This window comes from Geotrypetes seraphini, chromosome 4 (genome assembly GCF_902459505.1).
Source record: "Geotrypetes seraphini chromosome 4, aGeoSer1.1, whole genome shotgun sequence".
In the NCBI taxonomy this organism is placed as follows: domain Eukaryota; kingdom Metazoa; phylum Chordata; class Amphibia; order Gymnophiona; family Dermophiidae; genus Geotrypetes; species Geotrypetes seraphini.
Window position 1 is genome coordinate 101,932,853 of NC_047087.1, and position 16,127 is coordinate 101,948,979.

Below are 16,127 nucleotides of genomic sequence, written 5' to 3' on the forward strand. Positions count from 1 at the left end.
CAATTCTCTCCCGCTCCAACCCCCCCCCAGAAGCGGGAGACATGTCCAATCTCTCCCACCACAAACATCCCCCCCCCCCCGTAGCGGAGGCAAACCCCTTGCACTGAGGGTTGCTGATTCTCTTCCACCACAAACAATTCCCCCTGCAGCGGGAAAGATGCCCACTTTCTCCCCCTGCATCTGCCACCCCCCCCCCCCCGCTTCCGATGCCCCTGCCTCCATGTAGATGTCTGATCAGAGGGATGAGGATTCCCTCCATCCAGCTGGCCCGCCGCTTCAAAATGGGCCTTCCCCTCCCCTGTGCAAGTTGTTTAAGTCCCCTTCCATGGGAGGGTCCTTAGATGTCTGGGCCTATCAGAGCCTTAGGCCCCTTCCATGGGAGGGGCCTTAAACAACTTGGGCCAATCAGTGCTTCAGGCCCTTCCCTGGTGCATCCCAGGATGCACTGGAGAGAGGAAGGCCCATTTTGAAGCAGCTGGCCAGCTGGGTGGAGGGAATCCACATCCCTTTGGTCAGACATCTACATGGAGGTAGGGGGAGAGAGAGAGCATCTCTTCCGCTTCAAGGGGGGTTGTTTGTGGCGAGAGAAAATTAGCATCTGTCCCGCTGCAAGGGGGGTCGCCCTCTCTGCGGGGGGGGGAGGGGGGGTTGTTTGCGACGAGAGAGAGTGGGTTTGATGGGTTTTCTTTTCGCTTTTTTCTGCACATGTGCCCATCGCTATCATCAGTGATGGGCACATGCAAATTTAGCGAGTCTTCGCCACTCTCCACCAACCTCATTTACATGAGCGTTTTTGGGAGAATAACTTGCTTTTTAAAATTTGCTAGCAGAACAGCTGCAATAGCAGACCGTCGTTTTTTGAGAATCCTGGCCAGAGTGCTAAGAAAGTTTGTGAATCTGCTCTGAGAGTCTGTATTTTAGAATAATTTATACTTAAGAAATGATTAGATCCCAATCTAAATCCTGATAAAAGAAAAATATAACCTAAATGAACAAATAACTCAGACAAAAATGATATGTTTTGATTAATTACTAAGAAAAGGTTCAACACTAATAGTTCTTATATTAAAATAATGTGAAACCTCATTCAATAACTACTGGTATTTACTTCTTTCAAAGCCTCTCTTCCATAAGAACTCATGTCTCTCAAAGAAATCCATATTGGAAATCACTTAGATAATGATTAAACCAATATCTAAAAATGTCTCTGTTCTTGGAACCATAAATTCTGGATCTATTGCAAGTGATTCTCTATTACCTCAGAAAAAGATGGTTGAGTCACTAGACTCTTTTCTCCAGGTCCCAAAGGAATATTAATTAGTTTCATGTTGTTTAAATAATTCTGGTGCTGCCTTCTGCTAGCTACCCAGTCATACATCATAACAGCAATGTCTTGAAAAATTTCACTGGCAAAAGCTGTCTATTATAAAAGAAAACAAATATAAGAAATTCAGTTATCTGTATTTTCTTTCAAATAACAGTTTTTTTACATTGCTTTTCATATAAGTGAATAAGTCCATCTTTATGATAGCTCAAAATGCAATAAATATAAGACTAGGCTTGAACATTGAAAACAATATGCACACAAGCATGTAAAGCTCCATTTTGCACAGGAGCTCAATGTAGGAAATGGGACATCCAAGTCAGAATATTTGCCAAATGCAGAGCCATTTGTAAAATATGTGTAAGAACACTGATTAAATGCATATGTATTTGCCAGCACATGCAGTGGAAACAGCGATTTTAAAAAATAAATGTAGGTAAAAAAAGAGCAGCATCACTCTGCAGCTTCCACATATAAGTGCCAGCAATTATAGGTGAAAATGGCAATTTTGCCAGTACCACATACAAGTGCTAGCAATTATACGTGTGAAGGACAATTCCATATACTAGATATCTGCATTTAGGTGCCCCTTGTACACCTAAATGAGTAGAATGCAAACATTTATGTGCGTAAATAGACACCCAGAGCACCTAAGTGCTATTCTGTAACATTGCATCTAATTTATATAAATGTGAGGCTCCTACTTACACATGTAATTTACCTAAAAATGTAAATTTAAGCATGTTTCAGCCACATTTATACACCTACGGTAATGCCAGTCTATGGCTCATAGAACTGCAGACGTATAAATGTTAAGAACACTAATACCAGTTTATATGCTAATATTTTATAATGGAATCTAGGCATCCAGATGTCATTATAGCATAGGCTCTCAATGCATGTCCTTGGGTCACCTATATAGAAGCACCCAGTTGCTGAATTGTCCCCATAGAGGGTAATTCTATAATAGGGTGTATATTTGGAATTTATCCTAGAAAGGAAAGTTGATGCCTAATTTCCTTTAAAGAATATTAGCATAACATAGAAAATATGCAAATATATTTTAAAACAACTACTTATATCAGCCATATAGCTGGTATAAATACTCACACCTAGATTACTAAAAGCAAATATAAATTATAGTATTCTATAATTTAGTATTCTATAATTTAGGTGCATAACTGTGCAGTTTACCTACATTCTACCCACGTGTATGCCCACCTTAATAGGTGCCTGTTTATAAAATAGCATATAGTAGCTAGAATATTGACATTAATGGGGGTGTACATATATAGCATAGATACTCACCTGTAGTGGATGTTCTCTAAGGACAGCAGGTATACATTCTCACATATGGGTGATTCTTTTTTCAACAGATTAATATGGTTGCTTATCTGAGAAGATTTGTAACTCTGTGATGTATTGATATTTTATTAACTAGATTTATGTCTGTTAATACTTTAATCGGCTTAGATTTTAAGCAGCATAGACATTTTTAAAATAAATAAATCATCCACAGAACCCAGTATAGACAGTCAAAAAGTATACTGTCACTTTAAATTTTAGCACCGCCCATGCTGCACGTGTGCTGGTGCCTTCCTGTCCAACATCAACTTACAGGACCTGAAGTTCAGTGAGGAAGCTAAGAAGCCAACTGGGGGAGGTGGGCGGGTTGTGAGAATATATACCACTGTCCTCGAACACCTACTACAGTACAGGTGAGTAACTTTGCTTTCTTCAAGGACAAACAGTTATATATTCTCTGATATGGGACTCCCAAGCTACCAGAATCATGTCTCTAGGAAGAGGGTTGCATTAATAAACATGAACCTGGCAAATTGAAAGGGTTGGAGGGAGAGTTGAAATTTGGGAAGAGAATAAATTTTTCAAAACTGCTTGCCCAAACTGACTGTCCCATCTGAAATGGTGCTCCAAACAGTAGTATGGACTGAGGACTAAGTGGTTGCTTTACAGATGTCCTCAGTGGGTGTAGAATGGAGATGAGCTACTGAGATCACCATGGCTCAAACCTTATGAGCAGTTACATGGCCTTCTAGCATCAGCCCAGCCCGAGTTTATGCAAAAGGGATACAGAGGGCCATCGATAGGATGTCTAAGTCTGAATTTGGATGTTTCCCACAAGACATCCAAAGTCGGAAGCAGAGAAATGGAAGATTAGGTTTCTAGCTTTGATAATCTTATGTTAGTCCCTGTAGGATTCCATACGCTAGGTGTGCAATCCGGGAGTTGCAGAAATCCAACACTTTTCTGAGCACATGCTTCTCCCCTTAGACTGAGAACTAGAGCCATATCCAGTTGAATCTGAAAGCCAAGCAACATACCTAAACAAATCCATGACAAGGGGGATATGGGAAAAAATCCCCAGCAACATAAACAATTTCTGAACTGGTCTGCTCTGCAAAACATGAAACAAGTAATAAACAGGCACAAAGGCAACCCATAAAAACATTGAGGAACAATGAAGAACTAACCTGCTGTGTGCAATGAGCACCCACATGAGACAGCCTCCAGTTAAGCATACTCACAGAAGTGGAAAACTCTCCAAAGGATCCGTCAATGGGCTAGAAAGTCTTCAAGCCTACAAGGAGAATAATCGAGGCAGAAAGAAACAGGCTATTCCAAACAACTGAGAAAACACAGAGAGGGGTGGGTCATATGGAATCCTACAGGGACTAACAGAAAGAAGATTATTGAAGGTAAAAACCTAATCTTCCATTCTGTTTCCTCCCTTAAAGATTCCATGTGCTAGATGACATACCAAAGCAATGGTAGCAGCCAGGGAGGAACAGAAGAGTCTGCCCTTAACACCATGGTCTAAAAACTGGCATCTAAGCGAGCCACCACATCCACTCAGTAAAGACTGCCAGGAAAGGTATGAAGAAAGGACCAAGTATCCACCCTACAAATTTAATCTGGATGAATCGCGCGAGACTTTGCCTATGACATAGCAACACTTCTAGTCGAATGGGCCTTAAGAGAAACCAGCGGATAGTTGCTGCGGGTAATGTAAGATGTGGAAAATGTCCATTCAAACTCACTGAGTGATCGAGGACTTGAACACTGGCTGACTATGGTGAGGCGCAGAAGTTAGGATAAAGAGGTGATCAGACAGCTGAAAATCGTTAGTCCTCTCCAAAATAGTGGAGCAAGATTCTCCTGGCATCCAATTTGCGCAAGATCTGATCCTGTCACGCCAAACCTGAGGAAGGCAATAGAAGCAAATGAACCTCCTGGTTGACATGGAAGGTGGAAACCACCTTGGGTTGAAAGGAAGGTACAGTATGGAGAACAACTTCTGCGTCTGGAATACGGAGAAAGGGTTTCCTGAGTAAAAGAGCCTGAAGCACTGAAATACGCCATGCCAAGAAAATGGCGACCAGAAGGAAAGTCTTGATCTTCACATCCAGAAAAACAGCTGCCATCAGTGGCTCGAAAGCTCAAAAGAACAATGTTAAGATTCCATGAATGGAGAGTATAACACAAGGGAGGCCACAAACGAAATGCTCCTCTCATAAATCTGGTCACATCTGGATAAGCAGTAAGTGAACTAGCACCTCTGCATGCTAGGAAGCATGAAAAGCCTGCACCCTGAACTTCAAGAAAGGCCACTGCAAAAACCTTCTCTAGGCCTGCTGGTAGAAATGCCAGTACCTCTGAAATGGGAGGCCTCTCAGGTTCCACCTGGTCCTTAGCACACCACTGTGAAAAATCTCCCAGGCTGTGGCATAAGAAGCCATAGTAGAGGACGTTTTAATCGCAAAAATGTTGAAATGACTATATCTAAAGATCGAAACACAAAGGCAAAAACTGCTTTGGTGATGTACAAGATGCCGAGTCTTTAATGAACAATCATAAAAAATAAATATAAATATAGTCATAAAACAGTTTGTATCCAAAAGGATTGATGAACCCGGACCCGACACAGTCCGTGTTTCGAAGAAACACTCCTTCCTCAGGGGTCCTAAATAGTATCATATGCAAAAAAAAAACAACCTGATGGATAACAACTGGAATCGGTAGTAAACAGCTGAGCAAACTGTGAGAGCTCCTAAGCAGTGCAGGACAAAAGCGGAAGTTTTGTTGGATTCTTTGTTTGTTATTACAGCTAAAGATCTACATTATATCAAGGCTGAGTGTTCAAGAGCCATGCCATAAGACCAAAGCGCTGTGGATGCTCCATGGGCACTAGACCCAGACTGAGAAGGTATTTTATTTATTTATTTAAAAGATTTCTTAACTGCCTATAACTAGGCAGTTTTACAAAAGACAATCATATAAAATAAAAACATACAATACATATTATTCAAATAACAGGTCCTTCATATCAGCCATATTTTACAGCATTCGACATCATATCAATACAGAAATATTCATAATCCTGGAAAAAAGCATTTATTGAAATGCTTCTACAAATAAGGTAGCGATGAAGAGGAAGTTGAAGCCTCCTGTCCCACAGAAGACGAACGAGATCACGGACAATGAGGCCAGTCCGGAGTAACTAGAATCACGAGGTCGGGATGCATTGCTATCCAGCAGATGACCAAACCAGCCAGAGGCCATGAACGGAACACATAAAGGAGCCTGGGAGCCATCTAGCCCTAAGCCTCAACGCTCTGTTCTGCGACTGAAGAAGCGCCTGACCTTTGCGTCCTCTGCTGAAGCCATCAAATCCAGCTGGGGCTACCCTCAACGCTGCACAAGCAGATGGAAAGCTGACTGTGAGAGGGACCATGCTCCCAGATACTAGAGCTCAGAAGTCGAAGAGATGCTGCAAAGTAGTGTGGACTTTGATTCCTTTTCCAGCTGACCTACTGGTGAGTCCAGAAACAAATCCAGAGGCAGGCAAAAGAAATTTGACTTGTGCCCCTCCTGAATGATGTCCACCATCCATTTATCTGAGGACATAGTCCACTCCTAGTAAAACTTGGCTAGATGGCCCTTTGAAGGGCTGTTTAGGAGCATTAGCAGCACGGGATCCGGATGTTGGAGGATGGCTGGAATTGGAAGTGTTGTCACAGGGATTGGATCCCTGCAAATATCTCTGGGAGGAACAGCATGAGGATCTCTGATGAAAACGGCAGGAATGACGAAAATTACTACCGTCCCCTCCCAAAGTCCGGCAAGACTTGTTCACAGGGAGAGACGTAGGGTGGCGATCAACACCGGAGACGTAGGGTGGAGATCATCCAGAACTGTCCCAAAAAGAAGCTGACTCTTCAAAGGAAATCTGCTTAACATGTCCTTGGAGACAGCATCCCCAGCCCAAGGACAGATCTAAAGAGGCCTACACCCAGACACTGCATAAGCTGTAAGAATTTGAATGAGATCAGAAATGGCATTCGCCACATAATCCACAACAGCTAGCACTAGCTGGGGACAAACATCTAGTTCTGCAGAGGACACCCTGTGCAATCTCACCACAAAGGAGGTTGCTGCTGCCTTGAAACCAGAAGCCACTTCAAAAATGTTGTATTCTGTTTTGTTTTGTTTGTTTAAATAAAATATCCGCTGTGTGATCCTGGGAGTCCTTAACATATTCCTCCAACACCAGGAAGGGCCGTGTGCCGGGTATTCTGTGCCATGGCAGAATCTACCTTAGGGTGCTCAAAACTGCTGAAAAGAAGGAGCCAGCAGAGAAAGCTTAAGAGAGCCAGAAAAAGCAGCCTGGGCATCCTATTGTCCTGTAAACTGACCAAGAAGCTGTGAAAGGTAGAATAAGAAGGAATTGGTTTTTTGCTTTTCCAGAACTCCAGCAATAAAAGGGTAGACAAATCCAAGCATAAAAGGCCTACTGATGGAGGGGTCCTCATCCAAAACTGAACTGCCAGGGCGACCATCTGGACTAGTTCCAGCAAGGGTATCAGCCAGATCAAAAACAAAAGCAGTGTCAGGAGACAAAAGCAGCATAATATCCGAATGGCATAATGCAATCAAGCTCTGCCATAACCGGATGAAAGGGCTCCTGAAAAGGGACCTCTGCCACTGGCGCAACTGGATTAGAAGAAACCGACGCACCTGCCGGCTGCATCCAACAAGCTATGTCTGAAGAATATATTTTCCAGAGCCGCCGAAACAAAGTCCGGTGAAAAGCCATACCGTGAGCACTGCAGGGCCCTGCTGAGGCACTTGCACCATGCCAAAAGAGTCCACAGACTTGGAACGCAGGCATTTGGCACCAAATTCTAGAACAGTCTCTGGGCGAGATATTTCCTCGAAATAGTGGACCTGAAGGAGATGAAGCCTGAAGCTTATGCTCCCTCCCACAGCATGCTGTGGCATGTGGTACACGGTCGCAGATCTGGTGCCGATCCGCAGAACCAATGTATATATTCAACAGATTAGGAGCTGTGGAGTCCATCTCAGATGATTTTTAATCAAATCACGGGGGTTTTTGAGGCAGATATAAAACTTTGAAAAAAAGATTGTTTAAAATCCAAGATGGCTGCTGCCAGCGAATTTGCACCAAAAACGGCAAAATTAAATAAAATCCAAAAATAAAATGTGGCTATTTGGGGTCTGGGGAGGTGGGGAACCTGAACCCCATCCTCAGAAATTGTGAAAAATGAGTTTTAAAACATTTCACAAGCTACCCCCGAAATTCCCATAGAAATAATGGAGGGTTACTCACAGTTCTGCAGTGCCAGACTGTCAGCACTTTCACATAGCAACTTCAGTCTGTCAGCACTTTTACATAGCAGCTTCAGAACTGCTTCAAATGACCAGACTTGAAGATCTTCGGACTGCCAGTCAGCCAGACACCAACTGTAACCTCCAACCCCATGGATCCTCGCCACACGATCAAGGGTGGGAAATGCAGCCTGTGCCCTGAAACCCAGGGGTTCGCTTCAAATGAATACAGCCCGCGCTTAAACCCCTGAGGACTGGAAGGTGGCAAATGTTACGCCGATCTTCAAAAAAGGTTCGAGGGGAGATCTGGGAAACTACAGACCAGTGAGTCTGACCTCGGTACTGGGAAGGAAGGTAGAGGTGCTGATAAAGGACCGCATCATTGATCACCTTGACAGACACAGTCTGATGAGAACCAGCCAGCACGGTTTCAGCAAAGGTAGATCTTGTTTGACAAACTTGCTGCACTTCTTCAAGGGAGTAAACAGGCAGATAGACAAGGGCGACCCGGTCGACATTGTATATCTGGACTTTCAGAAGGCGTTCGACAAGGTTCCGCATGAACAACTACTTCGGAAAATTGCGAGCCATGGAATCAAGGGAGAAATACTCACGTGGATTAAAAACTGGCTGGAGCATAGGAAACAGAGACTGGGGGTAAATGGGCAATACTCGGACTGGAAGAGCGTCCCCAGTGGGGTGCCGCAAGGCTCGGTTCTTGGACTCATACTCTTCAACATCTTTATAAATGATCTGGACATACGACAAGCGAGGTGATTAAATTTGCGGACGACACAAAGTTATTCAATGTAGTGAAGACACAGGGGGATTGCGAAGATCCACAATGTGACATAACCAGGCTCGAGGAATGGGCATCGACATGGCAGATGAGATTCAACGTTGATAAGTGTAAAGTAATGCATGTCGGTAACAAGAATCTCAGGCAAGAGTACAGGATGTCCGGGGCGGTACTAGGAGAGAACTCCCAGGAAAGGGACTTGGGAGTTCTGATCGACAAGTCGATGAAGCCGTCTACGGGGCGGCAAAAAGGGCAAACAGAATGCTAGGAATGATAAAGAAGGGGATCACGAACAGATTGGAGAAGGTTATCATGCCACTGTACCGGGCCATGGTGCGCCCTCATCTGGAGTACTGTGTCCAGCACTGGTCGCCATACATGAAGAAGGACATGGTACTACTCGAAAGGGTCCAGAGAAGAACGACTAAGATGATTAAGGGGTTGGAGGAGCTGCCATACAGCGAAAGATTAGAGAAACTGGGCCTCTTCTCCCTCGAACAGAGGAGATTGAGAGGTGACATGATCGAAACATTCAAGATACTGAAGGGGATAGACTTAGTAGATAAGGTCAGGTTGTTCACCCTCTCCAAGGTAGGGAGAATGAGAGGGCACTCTTTAAAGTTGAAATGGGATAGATTCCGTACGAACGTAAGGAAGTTCTTCTTCACCCAGAGAGTGGTGAAAAACTGGAGTGCTCTCCCGGAGGCTGTCATAGGGGAAAACACCCTCCAGGGATTCAAGACAAAGTTAGACAAGTTCCTACTGAACAAGGATATACGCTGGTAGGGCTAGTCTCAGTTAGGGCACTGATCTTTGACCAAAAGGGCTGCCGCTTGAGCAGTCTGCTAGGCATGATGGATCACTAGTCTGACCCAGTAGCGGCATCTCTTATGTTCTTACAAGATCAGAGGGCAAGCAAACTCCCAGCAGAATGGACCCTGAGTCCAAGAAGAGTGGCACACAGCAGGCTGGCTCCAAAGATCCACAAAAGTTTCTCTGTGAAACAGCAGTCTGACTCTGCGGGTCTGCGTCCTTTCCTCTGACAGGGGACTACCGGAAAGGGATCTCAAGGCACTGAAGCCACCAAAATAGATGAACTTTAAGTGAAAAAATAAGAAAAAGAAGCAAAGCAATTCAAAATACTTCTGAACAGATTGCTTGCAGAAACTGAAACTGTATATGGCTCTAGCTCTCAGTTTAAGGGTGAGGAGCATGTGCTCAGAAAAATGGCAATGACTGCAGCCAATCACAGAGCAGAGCAGGACCAGGCATGAAGCGCAAAGATCGCACTCCTGCATTGTGCATCGCGTCGCTCTACAGAGAGGCAGCCGTCCAGAAGGAGACCGCGCTGGACCACCACTTCTTAAAAAAGGTACCGGGAGAGGGGGATGCACGGTGTATTCGGTCCATAAAGCGTACCTCCTTTTCCACCCCCTTTTTGGGGGTAGAAAAAGTGCTTCTTATGGTCCTAAAAATACGGTACCCCCAGGGATTATGCACATAGAAGTTGCATATTTTTATGTATGCATGTTCAGGAATGGAGTTTGGATGTAATAGGGGCAGAGTCATGATTTAGGTGCACTGTTTATGCAACTATGCAAGTAGGAAAATACTTCAAAGGCAGGCATAAATGTTCATGGCTTCAATGTAAGCACAATGACTGTCACTTTATTCCTAGTAATTTATAAAAGCACATAGGTACTTATGGCGCTCATTTTCAAAGCTGATGAATGTCTTTAAATGGCCCATAAAAACATCCAAATCATTATTTTTAACATAATTTGGGTGTCCTATACTGCAGAATATCCAAATAGCAATGAGGCATGTTTAGGGCTGGACTAGGGAGGACCCAAATTTAGGATGTCCAACAGTGATAACTGAACAAGAAGAAACATCCAAGTCAAAAAGAAGGGTGTTGTAAGTTAGACCTGTTCATGTTCAGAGTATAAAAAGGTGCCTTGATTGAGTAGTTGACCACTGGATAATGATATGCTTGACAATGAATACCGCGCAGGTTTTTTAAGGTTTGGGCGATTAAGGCTGTTTAAATAGTTATAACAGACTGTAAAAGTCTTCAACCCCTGATGAAGCATGAACTAGCAAAACGGCTGAGTTCCCATCGGGTGAGAGCTAAGTATTTTTGTTTAATCACAGTCTGGGTATAAATAACATTCAGCATTTCATTAAAACAGCCTATAACAGGTTGGATGTGAACTAGTGATGATATTCATACCCCAGTAAGCACTGGTTGGTTTGTGGGTGTTTGAAGTTCACAATCTTACTCATCAGTGATATCAGTTTATCTGGTTCAAAATACTTGTCTCATTTTTTTAGGACAAACACATCTGATAAATGGCCATTTTTGAAACAAAAAGATGGACATTTTCTTGTTTTGAAAAAGGTCATGTTCACTATTTAATTTTTGTGCGTGTTCCGCAAAACATGCAAACTCTGATTTAAATGTCATATCGAAAATTCTCCTCTTTATGAAATAGGTATCTATTTGTCCTTCACATATAGGTGATCTGTTATAATACGAGTATTACTTCCACAATTGGAAACAAAGTTGCTATAATGCAAAGTAACATAACAGAAAGCAAGTTAAAAGCAAGTTTTGATTTAGCAGAGGTCTACTACAACTAAGACAGTAAGATCTAAACTAAACCTAGAACTGGAAAATAAAACAGAAAAAGAGATTAGGTTCGTACCTTCCTAATATCTTTTCTAGTAGGTAGGTGGGTCATTCTGGATGGATGGGTAATATCCCAGTGCCCATGAGCCTTGCAGAAGGAATCCACTCTGGCTTTTGAATCCCTCCTACTTCACCACAGGGCTCTGCTGCCCCCTTCAGTTTTGTTCCAAAGCAGGTGATAGCCCCTTCTAGAAACAAATGTGAAGAAGGGGTACAGGGAGACTTCCTGAAGAACAAGCCTATTCTGCTCTGAAATTATAACAAACATGTTAAACATGAACAATCAAAACAGCAAAACAATTATGCCAAACAAAAATATTAATGGAGCTCAAATAATACCCCAAATTGACCTAATAAAAGACAATTCTTCATACTTTTAAGGTCAGATTGGCATCCAACTTGGGGGTCACCTGACATTCAATCTCATGGCAACAGCGCAGAACAAGAAGGCAGACATATTCTTCAGACTGTGCAATCTGGTATGACAGGCATGGGTCACAGAAGCCACTGTGGCCATTTTAATTCCTAAGGCTAAAGCCTTAAACTATCTTTTGAGAATCACACCCACTCTGCGATCCTGCATATCCTTTAACACCATGCCTCCTTTGCTTGACAGAGATGTATGTTTGGTAACCTGTGCTACCAAGGAAGCCAACTTGGGCTGAGCGAACATCTGGTGACACTCCTATGCCACTGAATACAGCCAAGTCATAGTCCTGGCCACTTTAAGGGACCATTCAAAAGCATCCAAATGCTCAGTCACCAAAACATTGATATCAGGATGCAAGGGAAACATAGAAGACTGGGCTCTCACTCCACTCAAAATAGAAGAAGCAGAGAGGACCTACTGGGATTCTAAGTTTAACTCCTGTAGAGAATCAGTAATAAGATCCAACAGAGCCAATCGTTTGAAGAGATAGAGGACCATAGGATCATCCCCATGATTGAGGGCCACTAAAGGGTCAAAAGCGCATGCACCTGTCTGCAACCCTACATCTCCTGAGAGGGAGGGTGAGCTCTGAGACAGTATGGACATAGTAAAAGACCCTTCATCCTCTGAATCTCCCTCGGAAAAGTTTCCTAGCTCCTGGCCAGTTGTAGCCAGTGTGGCAGATACACCCTGGGAGCCCTGCCCTCTCGTGCACCTACAGAAGCACTGCCAGACTTCCCTTCCCTGCTGTCCTGAAAGGATCTCCATCAGTGGCGTACCAAAGGCGGGGCACGAGGACGGTCTGCCCTGGGTGTACAGCAGGCACACTGGGTACGGAACCTCCCGCCCTTCCTGCACCTCCTCGTAGCTGTCAATCTAGCTCCTTCAAAGTCACTTACTTGTTCCAGAGCAGAATTGGCAGCCGTGGGAAGGTGCAACAAGGTCCCATGATGACTGCAATTGCTGACTCTGCTTCAGAACAAGTGATGTCAGAGGGGGTGGACTGCCAGCCAGTCATCGCAGGACCTTGCTGAACCTCTCTGCAGCTGCCAGTCCACTCCCTCCAATATCACTTACTTGTTCCAGCAGCCATAGTCATCGCGGGACCTTGCTGCATTGCATTGGGATGGAGGGATAGAGAAAGGAGCAGGATACTTGTATGTAAGGGTGGTGAAGGGAGAGGGAAGTGGGGTGGAGGGAGAGGGAAGGGAGCAGGATACTAGTGTGGAAGTGTGGTGGAAGGAGAGAAAGGGGGCAGATGTTGATGGAATTGGTGTGCAGGGAAAGGGAAGAGAGACATAAGGGGGGACGGATACTGGATTGAATTGGGTTGGAGGGAAAGAAAGGGGGCAGATGCTGATGGAAGATGGGTGGATGGAGAGAAAGGGCAGACATTGGATGTTAGTGGGGAGGGTAGAGGGGGAGCCTATGCTAGATGAAAGTGTGGTTGGGAGAGAGAAGGGAGCAGATGCTGGATGAAAGTAGGGAGGAGAGAGAAAAAGAGGGGAGCAGACTCAGGAAGGAAGAAGAGAGGAGAGAAAGAGGGAAGAAAACACTGAATGGAAGTGGAGAGAGGGGCAGACGCTGGATGGAAGTGGATAGAGAGAGAAGATGCTGGATGGAAGGGGTAGAGAAAGAGGGCATATGATGGAAGGAGGGGAATAAATAAAAACAGGGCATATGATGGGGGAAGAGGATTGAGTTAGTGAAATACTAGAGGGGGGGGTGATGGAAAAAGGTGGCAAACTGTAGGTAGACAGTGAAAAAGGAAATTGATGACAGAGTAAGAAGAACTTAATCTAGACAGATGCAGAAAATAAATTGAGAAGGAAGATGAGGAAAGAGGAAGGGAGAGGAGAGGGTGAAATGCCAGAACATGGGGGTGTGAGAGAGGGAAGGGAAAGAGAGGATAGGAAAGAGATGCAGACCATTGGAGGAAGGGAAGAAAGGGAAGAAGATGGATGCCAGACCAATGGAGGTGGAGGGAGAGATGGAAGGGGGAGGAATACAGTTTCTGGAAGGAGCATAGAAGGAGAGAAGTTGACATATAGAAGGAGTAGAGAGAGGGCAGACAGTGAATGGAAGAAAGAAAGTGACAAGAAGATAAAGAAAGTGACAAGAAGATAAAGAAAGCAGAAACCAGAGAAGACAAAGGTAGAAAAACATTTTCTATTTATTTATTTTTTTTGCTTTAGGATAAAGTAGTTGTAGCTGTATTGATAAATATTTATAAATAGAAAATGGAAATAAGATGATCCTTTTATTGGACTAATTGTAATACATTTTTAACTAAGTCAGAGACCAAAATCCCCTTCTTCAGGTCAGGACAGGATACTATAACAGTAGTATACTTTACTGACCTGAGAAAAAAGGTTCTGGCCTCTGAAAGCTAACCGAAAATGTATTAGTCCAATAAAATGGTATTATATTATTTTCCATTTTTGTTTTATTCCTCTCCCCCTGGGCCCCCTTTTATGGAGCTGCATTAGGCTTTTTTTTATCACCAGCCATGACGATATTAGCTCCGATGCTCATAGGAATTCTTTGAGCACTGGCGCTTTTGCTGCCGCGGTCTGCAATAAAAAAAACCCTAAAGCAGCTTCATAAAGAGGGGGAGGAGACGTTATTTGTTAATTTGTAAAGTGATGATCTCTTAGAGAGAAGAAGAGATAATGGTTACTGCAGATGGGCAGAATAGATAGGCCATTTGGCCTTTATCTGGTATCATGTTTCTATTTCTGTTTTTTTTCAAATTTACATCTGCTTATCTTTATATTTTGCACAATATTAAGGAACATGCATTACTGTTTCTGTGGTGTTGCATTGTATGCAGAGTCCAGCTTCTTGGTGGTTCAGTTTAATTTTTGTCTATGTATTTCTATTTTATCCACCCTTTTGCAAAACCATAGAGCGTTTTTTAGCGCCGGCCATGGTGATAACAGCTCTGACACTCAGAAATCTATGTAGAAAAGACATGATTCTCTGTTAGCATTGACTGTGCAGGCTCAATCTGTTCTAGTCTGGCTTGTTTAGTTTTACAATGGGTGTACTGTTGTTCTACTGCTCACTGCAGTATATAAGATGCTGCCTTTTCCTAGGTACAGTCTTGTTGTGTGACGTGTGGATTGTTACTAAAAATCATGTTTTTCATAAAGATTGGGGGGGATCAAAATATGATGGGCCCTGGGTGTCACATATGCTAGGTACACCAATGCTCTCCACATCAATGAATCTCCCTGGCCAGTTGTAGCTAGTGTGGCAGATGCATCCTGGGAGCCCTGCCCTCTTGTGCAACTTCAGAAGAACTGCCAGACTTCCCTTTGCAAGGATGGCTGCCCTGAAAGGCTCTCCGTATCAAATTAACAAATTCTGGAGAAAACACCATACTAGTCGAGTCTCATGAAGAAGACTCCAGCTTGCATCTCTTGGGCTCTACAGCTTCTGCACCCCTGCATTTAGGACTGCCATTCTGGGGCTCCGAAAAGAATATAACCCAACTAATGGGCTTCCCGCCTGTTCCTCAGCCCTAGAGAGCAGAGGGGAGGATAAGCTGACCATGGAACAAGGGCACTCTTCATCTAGCACAAACCTGGTATGAGTTAGAGTCATAACAGCCTGAAGACTCCATCCTTACCAGTTTTGAGGCAAAACGAGGTGATTTGGAGCTTCTGGAGAACTTTGAAAAAAAATTGGGAAATCCAAGATGGCTACCAAGGCAGTATTTTGGCACCAAAATATGACTCTAAAATATTAAAATAATATATATATATTTTTTTATTTATCAAATTTTCATCATTTTTACAGATAATAATAAAGAAAGGAAAAGTTACAGAAAATACAGAAAATAAAATATTTCAAATATTATTCACTATCTCCTCTAGTCCATAATGAGAGAATACATTCTGATATTAATTAATCAATATATTCAAACATAATCATGATTAAAAAAATCAATTATTATGGTGCATCATAAAGCTAAACTCCAAACTAATATTAATTCAGATGGTAGCCTTACATGTTACATGAAGTTGCAAAAATTGTTCCAATTGAATAGAGTCCCAATATACATATTCATTTTCTTTATATTTCACTAAGCATTTGCATGGAAACTTTAAATAAAATGTGACTCCCAAAGCCACCCCTGATTTCTTCTCAATGGTGTGGCTTGGGCCACATCTGGAAAAATCATTACATTATCTCCACAAAATTTAAGAAGCTTATTCTGAAAATAAGC

At 43.2% G+C, this 16,127-nt stretch overlaps 1 protein-coding gene across 2 annotated transcripts in view; it reads right to left on the reverse strand.

Annotated features, from left to right (window-relative positions):
• The window catches only part of SPAG17 (sperm associated antigen 17), a 742,651-nt gene that overhangs the window by 612,627 nt on the left and 113,897 nt on the right, over positions 1 to 16,127 (reverse strand). For both annotated transcript variants that reach the window (XM_033941513.1, XM_033941512.1), the window contains exon 8: positions 1,259 to 1,420. In XM_033941513.1, coding sequence (XP_033797404.1) covers positions 1,259 to 1,420 — 162 coding nt within the window. The remainder of the gene's footprint in view (positions 1 to 1,258; positions 1,421 to 16,127) is intronic.